Genomic DNA, 22486 nt, shown 5'->3' on the forward strand with positions numbered 1-22486 from the left:
TAAGGCACGAGGGTGTGTGGTATATGGCCAATATACCACAGCTAAGGGCTGTTCTTATGCACAATGCATCGCGGAGTGCCTGGACACAGCTCTTAGCCGTGGTATATTGGCCATATATCACAAACTCCTGAGGTGCCTAATTGCTATTATAAACTGGTTAGCAACGTAATTAGAGCAGTAAAAAAAAATGTTTTGCCATACCTGTGGTATACGGTCTGATAAACCACGGCTGTCAGCCAATCAGCATTCGGGGCTCAAACCACCCAGTTTATAATTCCCTATAAGACATGAATCAACACACAGATCAATACAACGTCCCTGTCCACCGAATCATCAGCAAGGTGAACAACAGAGTTGAAGTCACAATGCTCCACAGAGGTCTAAGCTCTATGTGTGTGTGTGTACAGTATGTGTGTGAATCTGCATCTCTATCTTTGGGTGGGGCCGGAACTTGATACCGGCGTTGCTGCAGAAACCGCATCCTACAGTTCTAATTCAGGCAGCAGCATCTATACATAGAGTCAATATGAGACAAAACGGTATCAACCACCGGAAACATAATGCATACCGGTTTTCAGTATATGCACGCACAATCACACATACAGTAATGCCGATGTCATAAATGCATGCGCAGTTACACAGGGACATGTATACATTAATACCAGTCATCCAGTTGGAATGTAGATGTCTCCTGCTGAAGTCTCAGTATGCTAACATAGGAGAAGAAGGGAAAGAACGGCTTGAACACGGACACTGAGCTGGAGAGAGACAACCCTGAGGTATACACACACACACACACACACACACACACACACACACACACACACACACACACACACACACACACACACACACACACACACACACACACACACACACACACACACACACACACACACACACAGATTGTGTAATATCAACTCTCTGTGGAGGGCTACACACAAACTTTTAATAAATAGTGTGGAGTAAAGCAACAACCTCTTGAGGATCACACCCTTTTTTTTTTTTTTTTCCCTAAAATGACATACCCAAATCTAACTGCCAGTAGCTCAGGCCCTGAAGCAAGGATATGCATATTCTTGGTACCATTTGAAAGGAAACACTTTGAACTTTGTGGAAATGTGAAAGGAATGTAGGAGAATATAACACAATAGATCTGGTAAAAGATAATACAAAGAAAAAAACAACCGTTCTTTTGTATTTTTTTTCTACCATCGTCTTTGAAATGCAAGAGAAAGGGCATAATGTATTATTCCAGCCCAGGTGGAATTTAGATTTTGGCCACTAGATGACAGCAGTGTATGTACAAAGATTTAGACTGATCCAATGAACCATTGCATTTCTGTTCAAAATTGTGTATCAAGACTGCCCAAATGTGCCTAATTTGCTCATCAATAACTTTTCATGTTCAAAACTGTGCACTCTCCTCAAACAATAGCATGGTATTATTTCACTGTAATAGCTACTGTAAATTGGACACTGCAGCTAGATTAAGAAGAATTTAAGCTTTCTGCCAATATCAGATATGTCTATGTCCTGGGAAATGTTCTTGTTACTTACAACCTCATGCTAATCGCATTAGCCTACGTTAGGTCAACCGTCCCGTAGGGGTCCCACCGATCCTGAATACGATTTATTAACCTGTGTAGGTCTGCTGCTTGGTATGTATCAGGTTTTTCTGTGTGTTTGTGTGTGTGTCCTGTAGCCCCTAAAGGATGAGGGTGACACAGAGACTGGATTGACTGGCAGGGAGGAGGAGCCTACAGAGGAAGTGAAGTTGGGCAGACTGGAGTTCTCATTGGACTACAACTTCACAGAGAACACCGTGAGAACTCCTTGTTCGATCCCTGCTCTAACACATCTGATTCTGCTAACCAATGTCCTGCGGAGCAGGAACAAAGAGTTCTCACCGTGTTCTCTGAGTACCAAATATTATTCCATCAGACACATGCTATAGCTGTGGGTCTTCTCCATACCCTCTGCCCCCCTTTCCCGTTTATAGATGGTAGTAGGTATCCTGCAGGCTTGTGATCTCCCAGCCATGGATGTGGGGGGAATTTCAGACCCGTATGTTAAACTCTACCAGACAAGAAGAGGAAGTTTGAGACTAAAGTCCACAGGAAGACACACAGCCCAACCTTCAATAAGACTTTCACCTTCAATTCAACAACATTTGTGTGTGTGTGTGTGTCTGTGTGCATGCGTGAGTGTGTGTGTGTGTGTGTATATATTGTATGTGTATGTAGGTACTGTACAGTGAGCTGGGAGGCAGGACTCTGGTGATGACAGTGTATGACTTTGACTGTTTCTCTAAACATGACGCGATTGGAGCACTATAAGTACCAATGTGCAGCCTGGACTTCAGTCAGATGATACAGGAGTGGCGGGAGCTGAAGAAGGCAGAGAAAGAGGAGGTGAGAATGGAGAGACCAGGAGGATAGACAGAGTAAAAAAGAGAGAAGGAAGAAATATATAGGAAAGAAAGTCACAAAGCACTTACCTCTGGCACTCTCTCTCTCCAGTCAGAGCAGCTGGGTGATATCTGTCTGTCTCTGAGATATGTTCCTACAGCAGGGAAATTAAGCATCGTTGTCTTCGAGGCAAAAAAGCAAAAGAAGATGGACGTAGGAGGACTGTCGGGTGAGCTGGGTGTGTGTGTGTGTGAGAGAGAAACAGAGAGAGAGAGAGAGAGAGAGAGAGAGAGAAAGAGACAGCGAGAGACAGAGAGAGACAGAAAGTGAGAGCGTTTTTGTGTTAGGTTGATCTCTGTCTCCTCTGTTAGACCCCTATGCAAAGATCCACCTACTGCAGAATGGAAAAAGACTGAAGAAGAAGAAAAACAGCATCAAAAAGAACACTCTCAACCCTTACTACAATGAGTCCTTCAGCTTTGAGGTGTCCTTCGAACAGATAAAGGTACACCCCCCCCCCCCCACACACACACACACACACACTCTCTCTCTCTCTCTCTCTCTCTCTCTCTCTCTCTCTCTCTCTCTCTCTCTCTCTCTCACTTATCCCTTACAATGAATTCCTTTATAATTGATCAACCCTTCGAGCAGAGGTCTGTGTTTCTCTGTGTGTAGAAGGTGCAGGTAGAAGTGACAGTGTTGGACTATGATAAGATTGGGAAGAATGATGCCATCGGGAAGGTGTTTCTGGGTGGAGCCAGCAGCGGCACCGAGCTCCGTCATTGGTCAGACATGCTGGCCAACCCCCGCAGGCCCATCGCCCAATGGCACGACCTCAAAACTGAGGATCAAGTCAACGCTGAACTGGCTGCCAGGAAGTGATGTCACATTACTAGGCAGCTCTCTGTAGCAGACTGACTTTGCCCTCCTACCCACCACAGGAGGTTGGTGGCACCCAATTGGGGAGGGTGGGCTCGTGCTAACGGCTAATGCGGAATCAGTGGAATGGTATCAAACACATCAAACACATGGTTTCCAGGTGTTAGATGCCATTCCATTCGCTCCCTTCCGACCATTATTATGAGCTGTCCTCCCCTCAGCAGCCTCTACTGCTGCCCACTTACCCACTCCAAAATACCTGATACCCATCCACCACTCATGAACCCTCATCAGCAATCCCACTCCTTAACCCCCCAATACTTCACTGGTATGCAACCCTATCAAGCCTTACTCAACCCCCATTAACTTGCTAACAATACCACCACTTGTGCCACCCCAAACCCCCTCCTCTACTGTTTAAAGAATTTAAGACGCATTATGTTTCCAAGACATTAACATGTATATCATGATAATACTATTAAACATGTACATTATACTATGTTATTAAACATTCAGAGATTTTTGCTCATGTCCATTTTCACTCATATCAGATAGGCATACATCAATGGCCAGCAGAGGGAGTCCAAGTCTTACACACACACACACACACACACACACACACACACACACACTTACACACACACACACACACACGCACGCACGCACGCACGCACACACACACACACACACACACACACACATATACACATATACAATCTAATTTATAATTTTATTAAAGTTAAATTACTGTCTCTAAAGTAAGACTATATTTGTAATCATAAGTAGGCCCTACAGTCAATTAATTTGTTGCATTTGTGTCCTAAACTCAGAGAATCTCTCTAACTTGCAGGTAGCCCACTATTCTCCTGTCGATTCTGCAATCAGGGATCCTTGGAACATCCATACCCATACTCTAACCTTAACCCTTACCCTACCCTTAACCTTAACCATAACCCTTACCTAACCATAACCCTTACCTATCCCTAACCTTACTTTAACCATTTTAAATGTCAACTTCAATGGGGTAGGGACAGTGGTTGAAAAAGTACCCAATTGTCATACTTGAGTTAAAGTAAAGTTACCTTCATAGAAAATGACTTAAAAGTCAGTCACCCAGTGAAATACTACTTGAGCAAAAGTCTAAAAATATTTGGTTTTAAATATACAGTACCAGTCAAAAGTTTTGACACACCTACTCATTCCAGGGGTTTTCTTTATTTTTTAAAACTTTTTCTACATTGTTGAATAATAGTGAAGACATCAAAACTATGAAATAACACATACGGAATCATGTAGTACCCCAAAAAAGTGTTAAACAAATCAAAATATATTTTATATTTGAGATTCTTCAAAGTAGTGACCCTTTACCTTGATGACAGCTTTGCACACTCTTGGCATTCTCTCAACCAGCTTCACCTGGCTTTTCCAACAATCTTGAAGGATGCAATGTTGTTCCCTATTAAAATAGATTTTGATTTGTTTAACACTTTTTTGGTTACTACATGATTCCATATGTGTTATTTCATAGTGTTGATGTCTTCACTATTATTCTTCAATGTAGAAAATAGTAAAAATAAATAAAAACCTGAATGAGTAGGTGTGTCCAAAGTTTTGACTGGTACTGTATATGTACTGTTGAGTGACTTAAGTATCAACAGTAGATGCAATTAAGAAAAATATACTTACCTATCAGAAGTAAAAGTATAGCAGATAGCCAGCGGCATACTCCAACACTCAGACATCATTTAGAAATGAAGTACTTGTGTTTAGTGAGTCTGCCAGGTCAGATGCAATAAGAATGACCATGGCAATACTTAAGCAATACTTTAAAGTATTTTTACTTAAGTACTTTACACCACTTTCAGTCGGTTTGATGTCACCAGTTTTACTTACACCACTTTCAGTCGGTTTGATGTCACCAGTTTTACACAACCCCCCCCCCCCCCCCCCCCCTCACCTGCGCGAAGGTGAACTCGTGACCTCGTCATCCATCCGAGTTGCACGCTCAACTATGTGCGCGTGGACGTGAACCGCGGGAAGTCCGGTAACGAACAGAGACCCTCTTCTACTCTCCGGTCTGTCCTGTGAAATGTTCCGTTAACCTCCGGGTGGATGAGCTCTGAGATGAACGGTCCACGTAGAGTAATACTGGTCCTTCTTTCGTGGTGTTCAGTTCTCCAGCTGCTGACAGCACACGGTGAGTCTCCCAGCGACACACGCGCATCATATCAAAATGCATAACTTAGATGAGTACTATAACCTTTACTGTTTCAACATAAACGTTTGACGTTCTAAGAGTGATTCCAAAAATGTCAAAGAGAGAGCAGAAAACTAGCACCAGTGTTGTATGCGCGAGACATTTTTGAAAAGTTCATATTTTGCTGTTTTAACCTTAGGAAATATCGGATGATAGGCAAATTGTACTGTTCACGTTTGAAATGTGGGTTTCAGCCCCCCGCAGTGACATCGTTATGGCCTTAGGGAATTATGATTGACAAATGTTTTCCTTTGGATAGGAATACATTAGAGCTGATACTGTCTTTTAAATCATTCAGAGGTGTAGCCTAAATTGTTGCTGTTCAATAATGTGCTCCAGCGACCCTAAATTCGAACGTTTAAATTAATACATTTGATATGTTTTGTCGACTTGTGGTATATATGTGATGATATTTTATGTGTTGTGATAGTGCAATGAAGTAATACTTTTGATGGTGTGTGAGGTTTTACTGATGTTTTTTTGTTGTGTTCAGCAGCTCAGAGCCAACTGACAGAGACAGACAGTAGACTACAGAGGTAAGAGAGGAGAGGAAGCGAGAAACATTCATAATCTCAGGGGATTCATTAATTCAATGTCATGGCTAAACTGATGCATGTGTGTGTTTGGTTTGGATGTATTCAAGTGGTCAAAAGTGCACTTAACTTCAGTTTGCATGTTTCTCCTCATAATGAATGTTTTATTTTATTTTATCTTTATTTAACCAGGCAAGTCAGTTAAGAACAAATTCTTATTTTCAATGACGGCCTGGGAACAGTGGGTTAACTGCCTGTTCAGGGGCAGAACGACAGATTTGTACCTTGTCAGCTCGGGGGTTTGAACTCGCAACCTTCCGGTTACTAGTCCAATGCTCTAACCACTAGGCTACCCTGCCGCCCCAATGTGCTGTGTGTGTGTGTGTGTGTCTGTGTGTCTGTGTGTATGTGTGTGTGTGTCTGTGTGTGTGTGCATGTGTACGTGCGTGCAGGAGGGCTAATGCACTGCGGAGGAAACGGGATCTCCTAGGGGAGGAGGTAGGCACACTACACCTAAGAGAAGCAGATGAGGTCAGGGCATACACACACACACAACACCCTGACTAGCACAAAGACACCTTTGTAGGACGCACACACATACACATACATACACTGGTGCAACTACACACAGGGGTAGAGATACACATTTACTACACATGTTTGTGCATGTGTGTGATCATCAGTGTTCTCTTCTCACCAGACATTCAGTCCACTTCTCTCTGAAGCAACTCTCCCTCGCAGTGTTCTACACAATTACACCGCCCGCGATGCCTCCTCAGGTACACACACACACACACACACACACACACACACACACACACACACACACACACACACACACACACACACACACACACACACACACTCACATACAAACACACACACACTCACACACACACACACACACACACACACACACACACACACACACACACACACATACACACAGGGCCTAAAGTGCCTTGCCTTCAGAAAGTATTCACACCCCTTGAATTTAAAATTGATAACATTTTTATTTTGTGTCACTTGCTAGACACAATACCTCATTATGACACCTCATAAGGTCGAAGTGTAATTACTGTATGCTTTTAAACATTTTTACAAATTAATTCAAAATTAAAAGCTGAAATGTCTTGAGTCAATAAGTATTCTATCCCTTTATTATGACAAGCTTAAATAAGTTCAGGAGTAAAAATGTGCTTATTTGGGATTGTTGAGCTAACGTATGCTAATGCTATTAGCATGAGGTTGTAAGTAACAAGGACATTTCCCAGGATGACCTAGACATATTTGATATTGGCAGAAATCTTAAATTCTTGTTAATTTAACTGCACTGTCCAATTTACAGTAGCTATTACAGTGAAAGAATACCATGCTATTGCTTGAGGAGAGTGCACCGTTTTGAACATGAAAAGTTGTTATTAATAAACAAATTAGGCACATTTGGGCAGTCTTGATATAACATTTTAAACAGAAAAGCAATGGTTCACTGGATCAGTCTAAATCTTTGCACATACACTGCTGTCATCTAGTGGCCAAAATCTAAATTGCACCTGGGCTGGAATAGTACATTATGGCCTTTCTCTTGCATTTCAAAGACAATGGTACAAAAAAATGCAAAAGAACGGTTGGTTCTTTCTTTGTATTATCTTTTACCAGATCTATTGTGTAATATTCTCCTACATTCCTTCACATTTGCACAATGTTCAAAGTGTTTCCTTTCAAATGGTACCAAGAATATGCATATCCTTGCATCAGGGCCTGAGCTACAGGCAATTAGATTAGGGTATGTCATATTAGGCGATAAAAAAAAAAAAAAGTGAGGATATTTAAGAAGTTCAAGTCATATAATAATTTGCATGTATTGAAGGCTCCTCAAAGGAGGAAGGGGAGGACCATCCACCTCAGTGAATTTCATAAAAATAAAAATAGTGAAACATAAAAAAGTTATCCTTTTTAGATAAAACCATGCTAAATATATTCACAGCACCAAATAATTTATTAAAACACACTGTTTTGGAATCAATGTCTACATTACCCTCAACATCACTCTCTGTGGTAGCGCCATGATGTAGCCGGAGGACAGTTCGTTTCCTTCCTCCTCTGGGTACATTGACTTTAATACAAAACCCAGGAGGCTCATGTTTTTCACCCCCTTCCATCGACTTGCACAGTAATTATGATATCTTCTGGAGGATGTCCTCCAACTTGCAGCATGAACTGACATGTTTCCCACCCAATCAACGAATCATAGAATGAATCTAGTACTGAAATCATAAGCTATAGATAGCTAGCACTGCAGTGCATAACATGAGGTGAGTAGTTAACACAAATAGAGAGAAAGTCAATCGTTGAACAGTTTTGAGAGAGATATTTTTTTCACTTTCATTACTTAGCTATAACATGCAGCTAGCTAGTTTAGCCTACTCAAACACCCAGTGGTGGAAAAAAGTACCCAATTTTCATACTTAAGTAAAAGTAAAGTTACTGTGGTAAACCGTGGGTGTAAAAAAAGTACCCAGTGTAAAATATTACTTGAGTAAAATTCTGAAAGTATTTGGTTTTAAATATACTTCAGTATCAAAAGTAAATATAATTTCTAAAATTTACTTAAGTATCAAAAGTACAAGTATAATCCATATAATAAGCAAAGCAGAGCCAGAGGCACACTCCAACACTATAATTTACAAACAAAGCATGTGTTTAGTGATCCGCCAGATAAGAGGCAGTAGGATGACCAGGGATGTTCTCTTGATTAAGTGTGTGAATTAGACAATTTTCCTGTCCTGCTAAGCATTCAAAATGTAACAAATAGTTTTATGCGTCAGGGAAATATATGGAGTAAAAAGTACATACTTTTCTTTAGGAATGTAGTGATGTAAAAGTATAAAAAAATATAAATAGTAAAGTAAAGTACGGATACCCCAAAAAACGGCTTAAGTAATACTTTAAAGTATTCAAACAGAGAGGGATGCTATGTTAGCTAGCTGGCTATAGTTATCCAACACTGGAACTCTTCCAAGTCAAGGTAAGCTTTTGGTTTTATTATTTTATTGCCACTGGGGCCCGGCGAGGTAACTGCTTAACTGCTTGCTGTACACTGTACTGCATGACTGTAGCGGGTTTACTAACACGTCAGGTCTAGAAGCTAGAAGCTATCTTGACTAGGCTGTGTGTAGCGGTTATCACTTATGGCATGAAGGTTTTGCTTGGAAAGTGTTTTTTACCTGGTCACAGACAGTTGTTGTGTTGTGCACTGAAGTCCACAAGCGAAGGGAAAAGATTATACAAAGATCAATGTTATCATGCTGTTTGTATGTGGCTGCTATGAAAGTGAACTGTATTTGTGGGTGATCAGGGATGTGTTGATTCATTCTGCCGATTCTGTTGAAAAACTTTTCTTATACGGAAGCAAATAGAACAAAACAGGAATAAACATATCTGAATTTGTCCAAGAGAAACTCTATTTTGCAACTGCTTGGAGTTATGATTACACCCTAGATCAGCTAGATGCAGGCAAGAGTGGGCAAGGTGTTATTGAATGTGTTTGTCTGTCACCTAGATTACTATAATTTTTCTTTCGCCCTGTGTACCCTAATAATGGCGCCGGAGGGGATAGATGCCGTTTTACAGGCTCCTAACCAACTGTGGTCTTTATTTTTTTTTTTCACGTTGTTTGTAACTTATTTTGTACATGATGTTGCTGCTACCGTCTCTTATGAAAAGAGCTTCTGGACATCAGTACAGCGATTACTCACTTCGAACTGGACAAAGATTTTTTCTTTAATGAGTCCAACACAAAGGACATGCTGCTTTCTCGAGACCATGCCCAAATCCCCATCATTCACGTGAAAAAAAGACAGAGAAAAATGGGGCGGAGGTCATGGTGCCTGCCTTGTGAGAATTCGTAAGCGAGTGAGTAAACCTCTAGGGGCTACAAGAATGATCAGATTAATATTGCCATTGAGAAAATTCAAAACAAAATGAGACATGACCTTTTTCAAGGTCAGTCTCACAAATAATATTGCCATTGAGAAAATTCAAAACAAAACGAGACATGACCTTTTTCAAGGTCAGTCTCGCAAAAAGACGCATTCTTGTGTTCTAACTACCCTTGTGGTAAAAATTATGTAGGTAAAACAAAGCGCAAATTAAAAGTACGTATCTCGGGGCATTGTAGCACCATTAGGTGTAAAAACTTTACTTACCCAGTTGCGGCCCACTTCTTGGAGGCAGGCCACTCGATTTCGTCTCTGCGTTATATTGGCATCGAACATGTCACCCTCCCTAGGAGAGGGGGTGACCTTGATAATTTGTTGTTAAAACAAGAGGCTGCCTGGATCTTTAACTTAAAGACCCGTGCGCCCTTCGGTCTCAACGTAGACTTTGATCTGAAGCCATTCTTGTGATTATTGTGACTTTACCATTGTAATTGTTTGTAAGCTTGGGTAGTCAAATGAATGTATGATCGTATGCTATCCATTTGTTGTTTGTATGCTGTTCTTTGTATGACATTTTAATATTTGATAATTAACCAATGATATTAGGCCACTCTTGGCCATGTTTACAGACACCTGTTTCTTTTGACACTACATAAACGAGTCATCCCGCAGTGTTTGTGATTATACCCTGATGAAGACAGCTTGGCTGTCGAAACATTGGTAATTACATTTTTACATCTGAGCTCCTAGAGTGTGCGGCTCTCTTTTTTTTCAAGTTTTCTACTCCGCTAGCCAGCACCTCGCCTAAATAGGTGTGCGTTTCTTTTTCTTCTAGATTGAGGAGTACACCACCTCAGTCACTGGCTTCATCAATAAGTGCATCAATGACGTCATCCCCACAGTGACTGGTCGTACATATCCCAACCAGAAGCCATGGATAACAGGCAACATCCGCAATGAGCTAAAGGGTAGAGCTGCCGCTTTTAAGGAGCGGAAGACTAGTCTGGACGCTTATAAGAAATCCTGCTACGCTCTCAGACAAACTATCAAACAGGCGTCAATACAGAACTAATATTGAATTTTACTACACTGGCTCTGATGCTTGTCGGATGAGGCAGGGCTTGCAAACTATTACGGACTACAAAGGGAAACCCAACCGCGAGCTGCCCAGTGACGCGAGCCTACCAGACGAGCTTAATGCCTTTTATGCTCGCTTCTAAACAAGCAACACTGAAGCATGCATGAGAACACCAGCTGTCCCGGACGACTGTGTGATCACGCTCTCCGTAGCCGATGTGAGCAAGACCTTTTAACAGGTCAACATTCACAAAGCCTCGGGGCCAGACGGATTACCAGGACCTGTACTCAAAGCACACGCGGACCAACTGGCAAGTGTCTTCACTGACATTTTCAACCTCTCCCTGACAGAGTCTGTAAAACCTACATGTTTCAAGCAGACCACCATAGTCCATGTGCCCAAGAAAGTGAAGGTAACCTGTCACAATAGTGGTCGGCCTGATCACCGACAACGATGAGACAGCCTATAGGGAGGAGGTCAGAGACCTGACAGTGTGATGCCAGGACAAAGACCTCTCCCTCAATGTGAGCAAGACAAAGGAGCTGATCGTGCACTACAGGAAAAGGTGGGCCTAACCGGCCCCCGTTAACATCAACAGGGCTGTAGTGGAGCGGATCAAGAGTTTCAAGTTCCTTGGTAACCACATCACCAACGAACTATCATGGTCCAAACACACCAAGACAGTCGTGAAGAGGGCACGACAACACCTTTTCCCTCTTCGGAGACTGAAAATATTTGACACGGGGTCCCCAGATCCTCAAAAAGATTTATACAGCTGCACCATCGAGAGCATCCTGACCGGTTGCATCACCACCTGGTGTGGCAACTGCTCGTGTGGCAACTGCTTGTCACCTTAAGGTGCTCCAGAGGGTAGTGTGCACGGCCCAGTACGTCACTGGGGCTAAGCTTCCTGCCATCCAGGACATATATACTAGGTGGTGTCAAAGGAAGGGACAAAAATTTGCCTAAGACTCCATCCACCCTAGTCATAGACTGTTCTCTCTGCTACCGCACGGAAAGCGGTACCGGAGCGCCAAGTCTAGGACCAAAATGCCCCTTAACAGCTTCTACCCCCAAGCCATAAGACTGCTGAACAATTAATCAAATGGCCACCTGGACTATTTACATTGACACCCCCTTATTTTTATAATGCTGCTACTCGCAGTTTATTATCTATGGATAGTCACTTTACCACTACCTACATGTACAAATGACCTCGACTAACCTGTACCCCCGCACATTGACTAGGTACTGGTACCCCCTGTTTGTAGCCTCGTTATTGTTATTTTATTGTGCTACTTTATTTGTTTGTTTTTTTTACTTTAGTTTATTTAGTTTTATATTTTCTGAACTTTATTTCTTGAACTGCGTTGTTCAGAATGGGAAATGTCAGAATAATAGTACAGAGAATTATTTATTTCAGCTTTTATTTATTTCATCACATTCCCAGTGGGTCAGACGTTTACATACACTCAATAAGTATTTGGTAGCATTGCCTTGAAATTGTTTAACTTGGGTCAAACGTTTGGTGTAGCCTTCCACAAGCTTCCCACAATAAGTTGGGTGAATTTTGGCCCATTCCTCCTGACAGAGCTGGTGTAACTGAGTCAGGTTTGTCGGCCTTCTTGCTCGTACACACTTTTTCAGTTGTGCCCACAAATGTTCTATAGGATTGAGGTCAAGGCTTTGTGATAGCCACTCCAATACCTTGACTTTGGTGTCCTTAAGTGATTTTGCCACAACTTTGGAAGTATGCTTGGGGTCATTGTCCATTTGGAAGACCAATTTGCAACCAAGCTTTAACTTCCTGACTGATGTCTTGAGATGTTGTTTCAATATATCCACATACTTTTCCTTACTCATGATGCCATCTATTTTGTGAAGTGCACCAGTCTGTCCTGCAGCAAAGCACCCCCACAACATGATGCTTCCACCCCCGTCCTTCACGGTTGGGATGGTGTTCTTTGGCCTGCAAGCCTCTTCCTTTTCCTGCAAACATAACGATGGTCATTATGGCCAAACAGTTCTATTTTTGTTTCATCAGACCAGAGAACATTTCTTCAAAAAGTACAATCTTGGTCCACATGTGCAGTTGCAAACCGTAGTCTGGCTTTTTTATGACGGTTTTGGAGCAGTGGCTTCTTCCTTGCTGAGTGGCCTTTCAGGTTAGGTTGATATAGGACTTGTTTTACTGTGGATATAGAAACATTTGTACCTGTTTCCTCCAGCATCTTCACAAGGTCCTTTGCTGTTGTTCTGGGATTGATTTGCACTTTTCGCACAAAAGTACGTTCATCTCTAAGAGACAGAACGCGTCTCCTTCCTGATCAGTATGATGGCTGCGTGGTCCAATGGTGTTTATACTTGCGTACTATTGTTTGTACAGATGAACGTGGTACCTTCAGGCGTTTGGAAATTGCTCCCAAGGATGAACCAGACTTGTGGAGGTCTACAATTTTTTTCCTGATGTCTTGGCTGATTTCTTTTGATTTTCCCATGATGTCAAGCAAAGAGGCACTGAGTTTGAAGGTAGACCTTGAAATACATCCACAGGTACGCCTCCAGTTGACTCAGTTGATGTCAATTAGCCTATCAGAAGTTTGTTAAGCCATGACATCATTTTCTGGAATTTTCCAAGCTGTTTAAAGGCACAGTCAACTTAGTGTATGTTAACTTCTGACCCACTGGAATTGTGATACAGTGAATTATAAGTGAAATAATCTGTCTGTAAACAATTGTTGGAAAAATGACTTGTGTCATGCACAAAGTAGATGTCCTAACCGAATTGCTAAAACTATAGTTTGTTAACAAGACATTTGTGGAGTTGTTGAAAAACGAGTTTTAATTACTCCAACCTAAGTGTTGTTGTAAACTTCCGACTTCAACTGTATAAATGTACTCATGACTCCATTCTATGAGCACCACAATTACTATCTGTTTCTCCTTGTGAAAGCCAAACACTGTAAGACCGTATTTTATAACTTAGCTAGTCATGTTGGCAATTTGAATAAGCTTTCAAATTATGCCTACCTGACCCATTTCATGGTTCATAATGGACCGTTTTTGGATTCCGTAAAAACAACAGTAATTGTGCGATGGGGGGATGCAGGGATGTGTTCCAAACAAAAAACAACACGTTTGCTTGCTTCAGTTCCTCAACAACACAGCTAAGAGAGCTCAAAAAAGCACCTAATACTTGAAGGCTCTTTCCTTGAGAATTGAAATTACTTAGGAACTGTGCACACTTTGGAGAGGTGTGTGGACCCTTGTCATTTTTAAAAATGTTGCACTGACCCCAAAACTTCCAGGAATATTCTTATTATGTTACTAAATATCCCGAGTATTTTCTGATTTCGATGTTGACAAATAATATGAAAAGTTCAGTTAATGTAAAATCAACAGTGTAATGTTTTGATTCAGTCTTGTGTCAGGTGAACTGTTTGGTCCTTATCTTTGGTCTGATCATTTCACCATAATCTCCAAAGTGTTCCCTTTCAATTGCTACCATGGTTATGCATATGCTACTCATATTTCTTCTGTTAGAAACATTTGAATCTGTCTCTATCCATATAGGCCAATTCTCACGAGTGTAAAGGGTTAAAGCAATTTCTCTCGTAAAGAATAAGTTATTCATCAATTGGTGAATCTCAAAGTATTTCCAGAGGAGTTCTAAGGAATTGAGGAAATATTGTGTCTGTGTTTCACCAGAGTACTGTGGCTGTCTGAATGGGGGCTGGTGTCAGGAGGGAGGTGTGTGTGACTGTGCACAGTTCCAGGCCCTCGGAGACCGCTGCCAGATCAGTGAGTAACACACACACATCTTGAACCTAGAACCACAATGTATGTTTCATTTTGGTGTGTGTGTGCCTGCATGAGAGTCAGACTGACACATCCATCAGCAACCATTAATAAGCTGTCCACACTGTCATAAATAACCACACACACACACACACACACACACACACGCACACACACACACCAGTCCATAGTGTGTATGATTAAGTCTGGAGGATTAGGGTTGAGTTTCTGTAGACTACACAGGGTCTCTATACATCAGAGATGCGTCTCTAGTAGAGCCTCTATAGCAGTGGTCACCAACCTTTTTTGAGTCAAGATCACTTTCGCAGTCAAAAAGCAAGTTGAGATCTACGCTCAGATTTTTTTTTTTACATTAATCTCACACAAACAGTTTTGTAGGAATGAGGTTTGGACAGTAGGCCTAATAGATTATCACAACATATTGGCTATATGATTGGCCTGCCAATATTGTTAAACAGACCATATTATATTTCAAAACTGAAGCTTTGATAACAAAATAGATCAGTTGGTTTAGCACTTTTTTATTTTTACTGGACTGATGGTACCTGCATCTGATGGTCAACAAGGTCAAATCATGACGTCAGTGGTCTTCAGGTCGAAAAATCGGAGCTCTAGAAAGATGCCTGAGTTTCCGACTTGGAATTCCCGAGTTGGATGACCTTTCAAAACTGCCTCTCACGGTCCCTGCTCTCTCTTTCCTTTCCTCCGGTGAGACTGACCAGAGAGTGGGGACATCGTCTTCCACCTGATGACGAAACTTGAGCGCACCGCATCTGCCTCATGCACAAATTAATGTTGTTCCTATGACCAGAGAAAGTTTAATATTATTTAATATTAAAATCGACACGATGAGCTGATAATAATAATAAAATGCAGGGCTATCGATACTTGGCTACTCATTCATTACAGCTGTACGGAATATGGAGAAGCGCGTTTTGTAATAGTGTTGAATAAAAACAGTGACAGTGCTGAATTTAAACTTAAACATAAACTCACTCATAAAAACAGCAGCTCTTTGCTGTATTCTTTGACAGTCTCTCTGTGGTCATGATTTTAAAAGTTATTTAATCTTACGTAGGCTAGTAGTAGCCTACTAGTAGCCTATTCAACTTGGCTGTGGCCAGGGTCCCGGAAGCTCTGCAGCCACGGCGATTTAAGCCATCCAATTGGGCAGCGCAGTAGGTGCACTCGATTTAGTCACAGATTTGCCGGTCCGCCGGGTAGGCAGAGTTTGTCTCATGAATCAAGTGCACCTACCGGCAACAGCACAACATGATTTTAAAAAAGGAGTGCAAGCCTTCATCGTTCGTTGGCTTTTCTACAGAAATATTTGGTGATCGACTAGGAATCACGATCGACCGGTTGGCAACCATTGCTCTATAGTGATACCTTGCCTGAGACCTAAAGTAGTGTTTCCCTCACCCAACCACCATGGTTTTGTTGGCGCAATGGTAAGCACCCTAGCGTCAGGAATATGAAGTGTTGCTGTTCGTTTATCATGCTGGGTGTGGCAGATGAACTCTGATACACACTGTTCCTGTCAACCAAGTACCTACCTGGCTAAAGTACCACCAGAGCACCAACACTGTTAGACAGTGGGTGTAGTTGTCTGGGTATGGCACAGAGACGGGTTTTCCTGTAACTGAGCGGCTTTTAGTGAGCTAGCATTGTGGGCACACCTCCCCATGCCCCCCACACACAAACAAACACACCAGGGCACTATCATGCCAATTCAGAGTTGAGATAAGCGTGCACAACTCAGAGTTTGTGTGTGCATGTAGTTCCTAACCAGGGCCAAGACAGAGATGGGATCTGCAGGTCTTGGGGTCAGCACCACTATGAGACGTTCGATGGCAGCTACTTCTACTACCCTGGAACCTGCTCCTACATACTGGCCCAGGACTGCCGCTCAGCCACACCACAGTACACAGTGTGGGTCCATAACAGCCGTGTGTGTGAGGGCAGTGTGTACTCCTGTCCCAGGGCTCTCAGTCTCTTCTTCCCCAACGAGGAGGAGATCCACATCTCTGGATACCAAGTCCACCAGGGGGGCCGCAGGTGGGTGGGATATGGAGGAATGTGTATGTTTTCTGTTTGTGTGTGTGTGTGTGTGTGTGTGTGTGTGTGTGTGTGTGTGTGTGTGTGTGTGTGTGTGTGTGTGTGTGTGTGTGTGTGTGTGTGTGTGTGTGTGTTTGTGTGTGTTTGTGTGTGTGCGCCTGTGTGCGCCTGTGTGCACCTGTGTGCGTGTGTGCAGAGATGGGCAGTTTTTGAAATATATATTTTAATTACTTCTGAGTATTTTGTCATTTGAATTACACTCCAGTGCATTTTGTATTTTCAAAATACAAAATAATTCTATACCATTTCTTAAATAGAAGTTCATATTTTGTGTCCACCCTTTCACCCTGCACTGGTATCAGAAGTCTGATAGCACTATGGTGTGATAAAAGCGTGTGCTAAATCAACTAAATATAACTGTATATGTAAAAATGAACAATTGCAAAGCATGCTGAGTATTATTCCGGCCGAAACAATACACAGTGTGCTTTGCAGTTCTTTTTGATATGTTCATTTTCACATATAAATGTACATATTGGTCATTGAGCAGACACGTATCCAGAGTGACTTGCTCAACTAAGGTAGTTAAGCAACAACATAACACAGTCATAGCCAGTACCATTATATTGTTCCTGTTCGGCCGGCTAAATGCAAATGTATACATTTAAAAAAATAAAAATAAAAAAATAAAAATAAAAAAAAAAACATGTATTTTGTTGTTTATTTTGATACATTGATCTTTATGGTATTTTGTAATTGTATTTTGAAATGTTTGCCTATCCCTGCATATGTGCATAGGCTGAGCCTGCCCCAAACAATAGGAGGTGTGTTTATAGAGCGTCTGGCTGACTACCTTCTGGTGAAGAGTGTGTTTGGCTTCTCTCTGGCGTGGGACGGAGAGAGCGGAGTATATCTGAAGATGTCTGAACAGCACCACGGCACCCCCTGTGGCCTCTGTGGGAACTATAACAACCTGCCCAACGATGACCTCACCACTGCCCGCGGTGAGACACACACACTCACTCACTCACACCTCATCAAAGCCCACTGTAAGACTGGACAGGTGGGTCCGACCAGCCTCTTATCCTCCTTCCTCCACCCATCTCTTATCCTCTGTCTCAGCACCCAATCATCCTTCCATCACAACCTTTCTCCTCTCAGCACCACAGGGAACCATTATAGTTATTATTACTGAGGTGGAGGCCGTAGTCCTGTAACATGACCTAGACAGGAGAGGAGAGTGGGAAACGAAGAGGAGAAGAGAGGAGAGAGGGAAAAGAGTACAAAGGGGACAGGAGTGCAGAGAGGAGAAGAGAGGGAGGAAGGGAGACGAGCGGAAAGCAGAGGAGAGGAGAAGAGAGGAACGTAGAGCAGAGGAGAGAAGTTATTTTAATATGCAGTCATTATACAGTTATTATATTATATTGGATTATTTTCAGGCATCTAGAGGAAGGATCCGTAACTGTGTGTGTGCGTGTTTCGTGTGTGTGTGTGTCTGTGTGTAGGTGTGCAGACAGAGGAGCCAGCCGTGTTTGCTAACAGCTGGTCAGTAGATCTGCCCCATGAGAGAGGTTGTCCTCTGGTGGACATTGACTTCACTGGACCCTGCCACTCTGAGTCTGATATGGACGTAAGAGTTGTCTGTCTGTGTCTGTCTGTCTGTTTGGAACATATTACTTGAACCTAGGTTGTCAGTGTGCCATTAAGACTGTACAATGATATTCTGTGTTTTGTTGTATTATGTTGATGTTTGTGTATGTGTGTGTGTGTAGGATGCCATAGAGAAGTGCAGTGCTCTCCTGTTCTTCCCCTTCCTGTCCTGTCATGATAACATTGATCCAAACCCCTACGTGGCCAGCTGTGTCGCTGACCTCTGTGTGTAAGTCACACACCAGTGTGTGTGTGCGTGCGTGCGTGAGTGAGTTGCCTGTCTGTCTTCTGGCTGACTATTGTCTTAAGTTTTGTCTCACTATTTTCTGAATGTTGTGTGTGTGTTGTCTGAGTTTTGTCTGAATGTTTTCTGACTGTTATCTGAGTGTTGTCTGACTGTTGTTTGAGTATTTCTGACTGTTGTCTTCTGTGATCCAGGTCTGATGATGAGGAAACGTTTTGTCGTGCGTTGGTGGAGTACACACGAGCCTGCAGCCATGTAGGATACCCTGTACGAGAGTGGCGAGACAGCTTCCCTTCCTGCAGTCAGTAACATTATACTAACCTAACTTAAACATGCAGTCCAGGATCTTAACGGGAAATTTAAAAAATGTTCTAGTTCATATTCATCTTCTCCAGCACCACCCCAACATCAACATATGTGAAAATGGTGAGTTTCTACACTGCCGTTCAAAAGTTTGGTGTCACTTAGAAATGTCCTTGTTTTGAAAGAAAATCATGTTTTGTCTATTAAAATAGCATCAAATTGACCAGAAATACATTGTAGACATTGTTAATGTTGTAAATGACTATTGTAGCTGGAAACGGCTGCTTTTTATGGAATATCTACATAGGCGTACAGAGGCCCATTATCAGCACCATCACTCTTGTGTTCCAATGGCACATTGTGTTAGCTAATCCAAGTTTATAATTTTAAAAGGCTAATTGATCACTAGAAAACCTTTTGCAATTATGAAAACTGTTGTTCTGATTAAAGAAGCAATAAAACTAGCCTTCTTTAGACTAGTTGAGTATCTGGAGCATCAGCATTTGTGGGTTCGATTACAGGCTCAAAATGCTAGAAGAAAATACTTTCTTCTGAAACTCGTCAGTCTATTATTGTTCTGAGAAATGAAGGCTATTCCATGCGAGAAATTACCAAGAAACTGAAGATCTGGTACAACGTTGTCTACTTTCTGTATGTTTTGTGGAAAAAAATATACAGTGCCTTGCGAAAGTATTCGGCCCCCTTGAACTTTGCGACCTTTTGCCACATTTCAGGCTTCAAACATAAAGATATAAAACTGTATTTTTTCGTGAAGAATCAACAACAAGTGGGACACAATCATGAAGTGGAACGACATTTATTGGATATTTTAAACTTTTTTAACAAATCAAAAACTGAAAAATTGGGCGTGCAAAATTATTCAGCCCCCTTAAGTTAATACTTTGTAGCGCCACCTTTTGCTGCGATTACAGCTGTAAGTCGCTTGGGGTATGTCTCTATCAGTTTTGCACATCGAGAGACAGACATTTTTTCCCATTCCTCCTTGCAAAACAGCTCGAGCTCAGTGAGGTTGGATGGAGAGCATTTGTGAACAGCAGTTTTCAGTTCTTTCCACAGATTCTCGATTGGATTCAGGTCTGGACTTTGACTTGGCCATTCTAACACCTGGATATGTTTATTTTTGAACCATTCCATTGTAGATTTTGCTTTATGTTTTGGATCATTGTCTTGTTGGAAGACAAATCTCCGTCCCAGTCTCTGGTCTTTTGCAGACTCCATCAGGTTTTCTTCCAGAATGGTCCTGTATTTGGCTCCATCCATCTTCCCATCAATTTTAACCATCTTCCCTGTCCCTGCTGAAGAAAAGCAGGCCCAAACCATGATGCTGCCACCACCATGTTTGACAGTGGGCATGGTGTGTTCAGGGTGATGAGCTGTGTTGCTTTTACGCCAAACATAACGTTTTGCATTGTTGCCAAAAAGTTCAATTTTGGTTTCATCTGACCAGAGCACCTTCTTCCACATGTTTGGTGTGTCTCCCAGGTGGCTTGTGGCAAACTTTAAACGATACTTTTTATGGATATCTTTAAGAAATGGCTTTCTTCTTGCCACTCTTCCATAAAGGCCAGATTTGTGCAATATACGACTGATTGTTGTCCTATGGACAGAGTCTCCCACCTCAGCTGTAGATCTCTGCAGTTCATCCAGAGTGATCATGGGCCTCTTGGCTGCATCTCTGATCAGTCTTCTCCTTGTATGAGCTGAAAGTTTAGAGGGACGGCCAGGTCTTGGTAGATTTGCATTGGTCTGATACTCCTTCCATTTCAATATTATCGCTTGCACAGTGCTCCTTGGGATGTTTAAAGCTTGGGAAATCTTTTTGTATCCAAATCCGGCTTTAAACTTCTTCACAACAGTATCTCGGACCTGCCTGGTGTGTTCCTTGTTCTTCATGATGCTCTCTGCGCTTTTAACGGACCTCTGAGACTATCACAGTGCAGGTGCATTTATACGGCGACTTGATTACACACAGGTGGATTGTATTTATCATCATTAGTCATTTAGGTCAACATTGGATCATTCAGAGATCCTCACTGAACTTCTGGAGAGAGTTTGCTGCACTGAAAGTAAAGGGGCTGAATAATTTTGCACGGCCAATTTTTCAGTTTTTGATTTGTTAAAAAAGTTTTAAATATCCAATAAATGTCGTTCCACTTCATGATTGTGTCCCACTTGTTGTTGATTCTTCACAAAAAAATACAGTTTTATATCTTTATGTTTGAAGCCTGAAATGTGGCAAAAGGTCGCAAAGTTCAAGGGGGCCGAATACTTTCGCAAGGCACTGTATATGAAGATACGTGTTTCCAATGACATCATCAGTGTGCATCATGTGATTTTAACCAATTATAAGTATGCTTTGCCTACTAATCGCCTACTAATTGCCTACTAATTGGTTGATGATGTCATTGAAAACACTTATCTTCCTTTATCTTTCTTATTACAAAACATGGATACGTGCAATTTTCACATATGTTGATGTTGCGGTGGTGCTGGGGATGACTATTAAGTAGAAAAAAATCATCTATTTCCCATTCCGCACAACTAATTCGCAACATATTGTACGAATTGGATTTGTTGCATATCATACAAATTGCCCCAAAAATGATGAGAATAATCTTTTGCATGACGAAACATATCATACGAAATGGATGAGGGAGTACACAACTGGATGATGTAAACGGGGACCCGTTTTGGCTGAAATGTTCTAAAAGTTCTGGAGCATAACATTAACCCCAACCTTTAATTGACAGTTAGCTAACTTATTAAGTTCTTCATTTGACTGTTCCGTAGATGATGGTTGTGAGGAGAGTTTTGTCCATAGAGACTGTATTAGCTGCTGCCCTCCCACCTGTACCTTTGACAAGGAATGTCTAGGAACCAACTTGCACTGTCTGGACGGATGCTACTGCCCTGATGGTACACACAAACACATTTATACACACACGTCGCATGCACACACGCACACACACACTCCATCTCACCCTCTGTGTCCGACTATTTTAGGGTTGATTCTACAGAATGGGACGTGTATAGCAGTGTCTCAGTGTCCTTGTGTCTATCACGGCACCTCATATACACAGGGACACACTCTGGAGCAGGGCTGCAGCGTCTGGTGAGTGTGTGTGTGTGACTTGTGTGTGTGTTCGTGGGTGTGTTTGTGAGTTGCTAACCTGTGGTGTATTTACAGTGTGTGTATGGGGGGAGTGTGGAACTGCACAGAGAACAACTGTACAGGTGAGCTAACTTCTCAAGTCATATGATCAGAAACTCAAATGTTGAATGATCCAATGTC

The 22486-nt window shown here is 42.0% G+C and overlaps 1 protein-coding gene and 1 pseudogene across 1 annotated transcript in view; both read left to right on the top strand.

The window, feature by feature from the left end:
* Window positions 1-287: 287 nt before the first annotated feature.
* Window positions 288-3389, top strand: LOC118966672 (annotated as a pseudogene).
* A 2013-nt stretch (window positions 3390-5402) lies between these two features.
* LOC110532237 (otogelin-like protein) overlaps window positions 5403-22486 on the top strand; it is a 65719-nt gene continuing 48635 nt past the window's right edge. The window contains exons 1-13 of the mRNA XM_036989435.1: window positions 5403-5427; window positions 6041-6083; window positions 6533-6578; window positions 6781-6859; window positions 14808-14900; window positions 16700-16976; window positions 17775-17980; window positions 18482-18606; window positions 18749-18855; window positions 19065-19171; window positions 21985-22110; window positions 22198-22306; window positions 22382-22428. Of these exons, the coding sequence (XP_036845330.1) occupies window positions 5403-5427; window positions 6041-6083; window positions 6533-6578; window positions 6781-6859; window positions 14808-14900; window positions 16700-16976; window positions 17775-17980; window positions 18482-18606; window positions 18749-18855; window positions 19065-19171; window positions 21985-22110; window positions 22198-22306; window positions 22382-22428 (1390 nt within the window). The remainder of the gene's footprint in view (window positions 5428-6040; window positions 6084-6532; window positions 6579-6780; window positions 6860-14807; window positions 14901-16699; window positions 16977-17774; window positions 17981-18481; window positions 18607-18748; window positions 18856-19064; window positions 19172-21984; window positions 22111-22197; window positions 22307-22381; window positions 22429-22486) is intronic.

This window comes from Oncorhynchus mykiss, chromosome 1 (assembly GCF_013265735.2).
Source record: "Oncorhynchus mykiss isolate Arlee chromosome 1, USDA_OmykA_1.1, whole genome shotgun sequence".
NCBI classification, from domain to species: domain Eukaryota; kingdom Metazoa; phylum Chordata; class Actinopteri; order Salmoniformes; family Salmonidae; genus Oncorhynchus; species Oncorhynchus mykiss.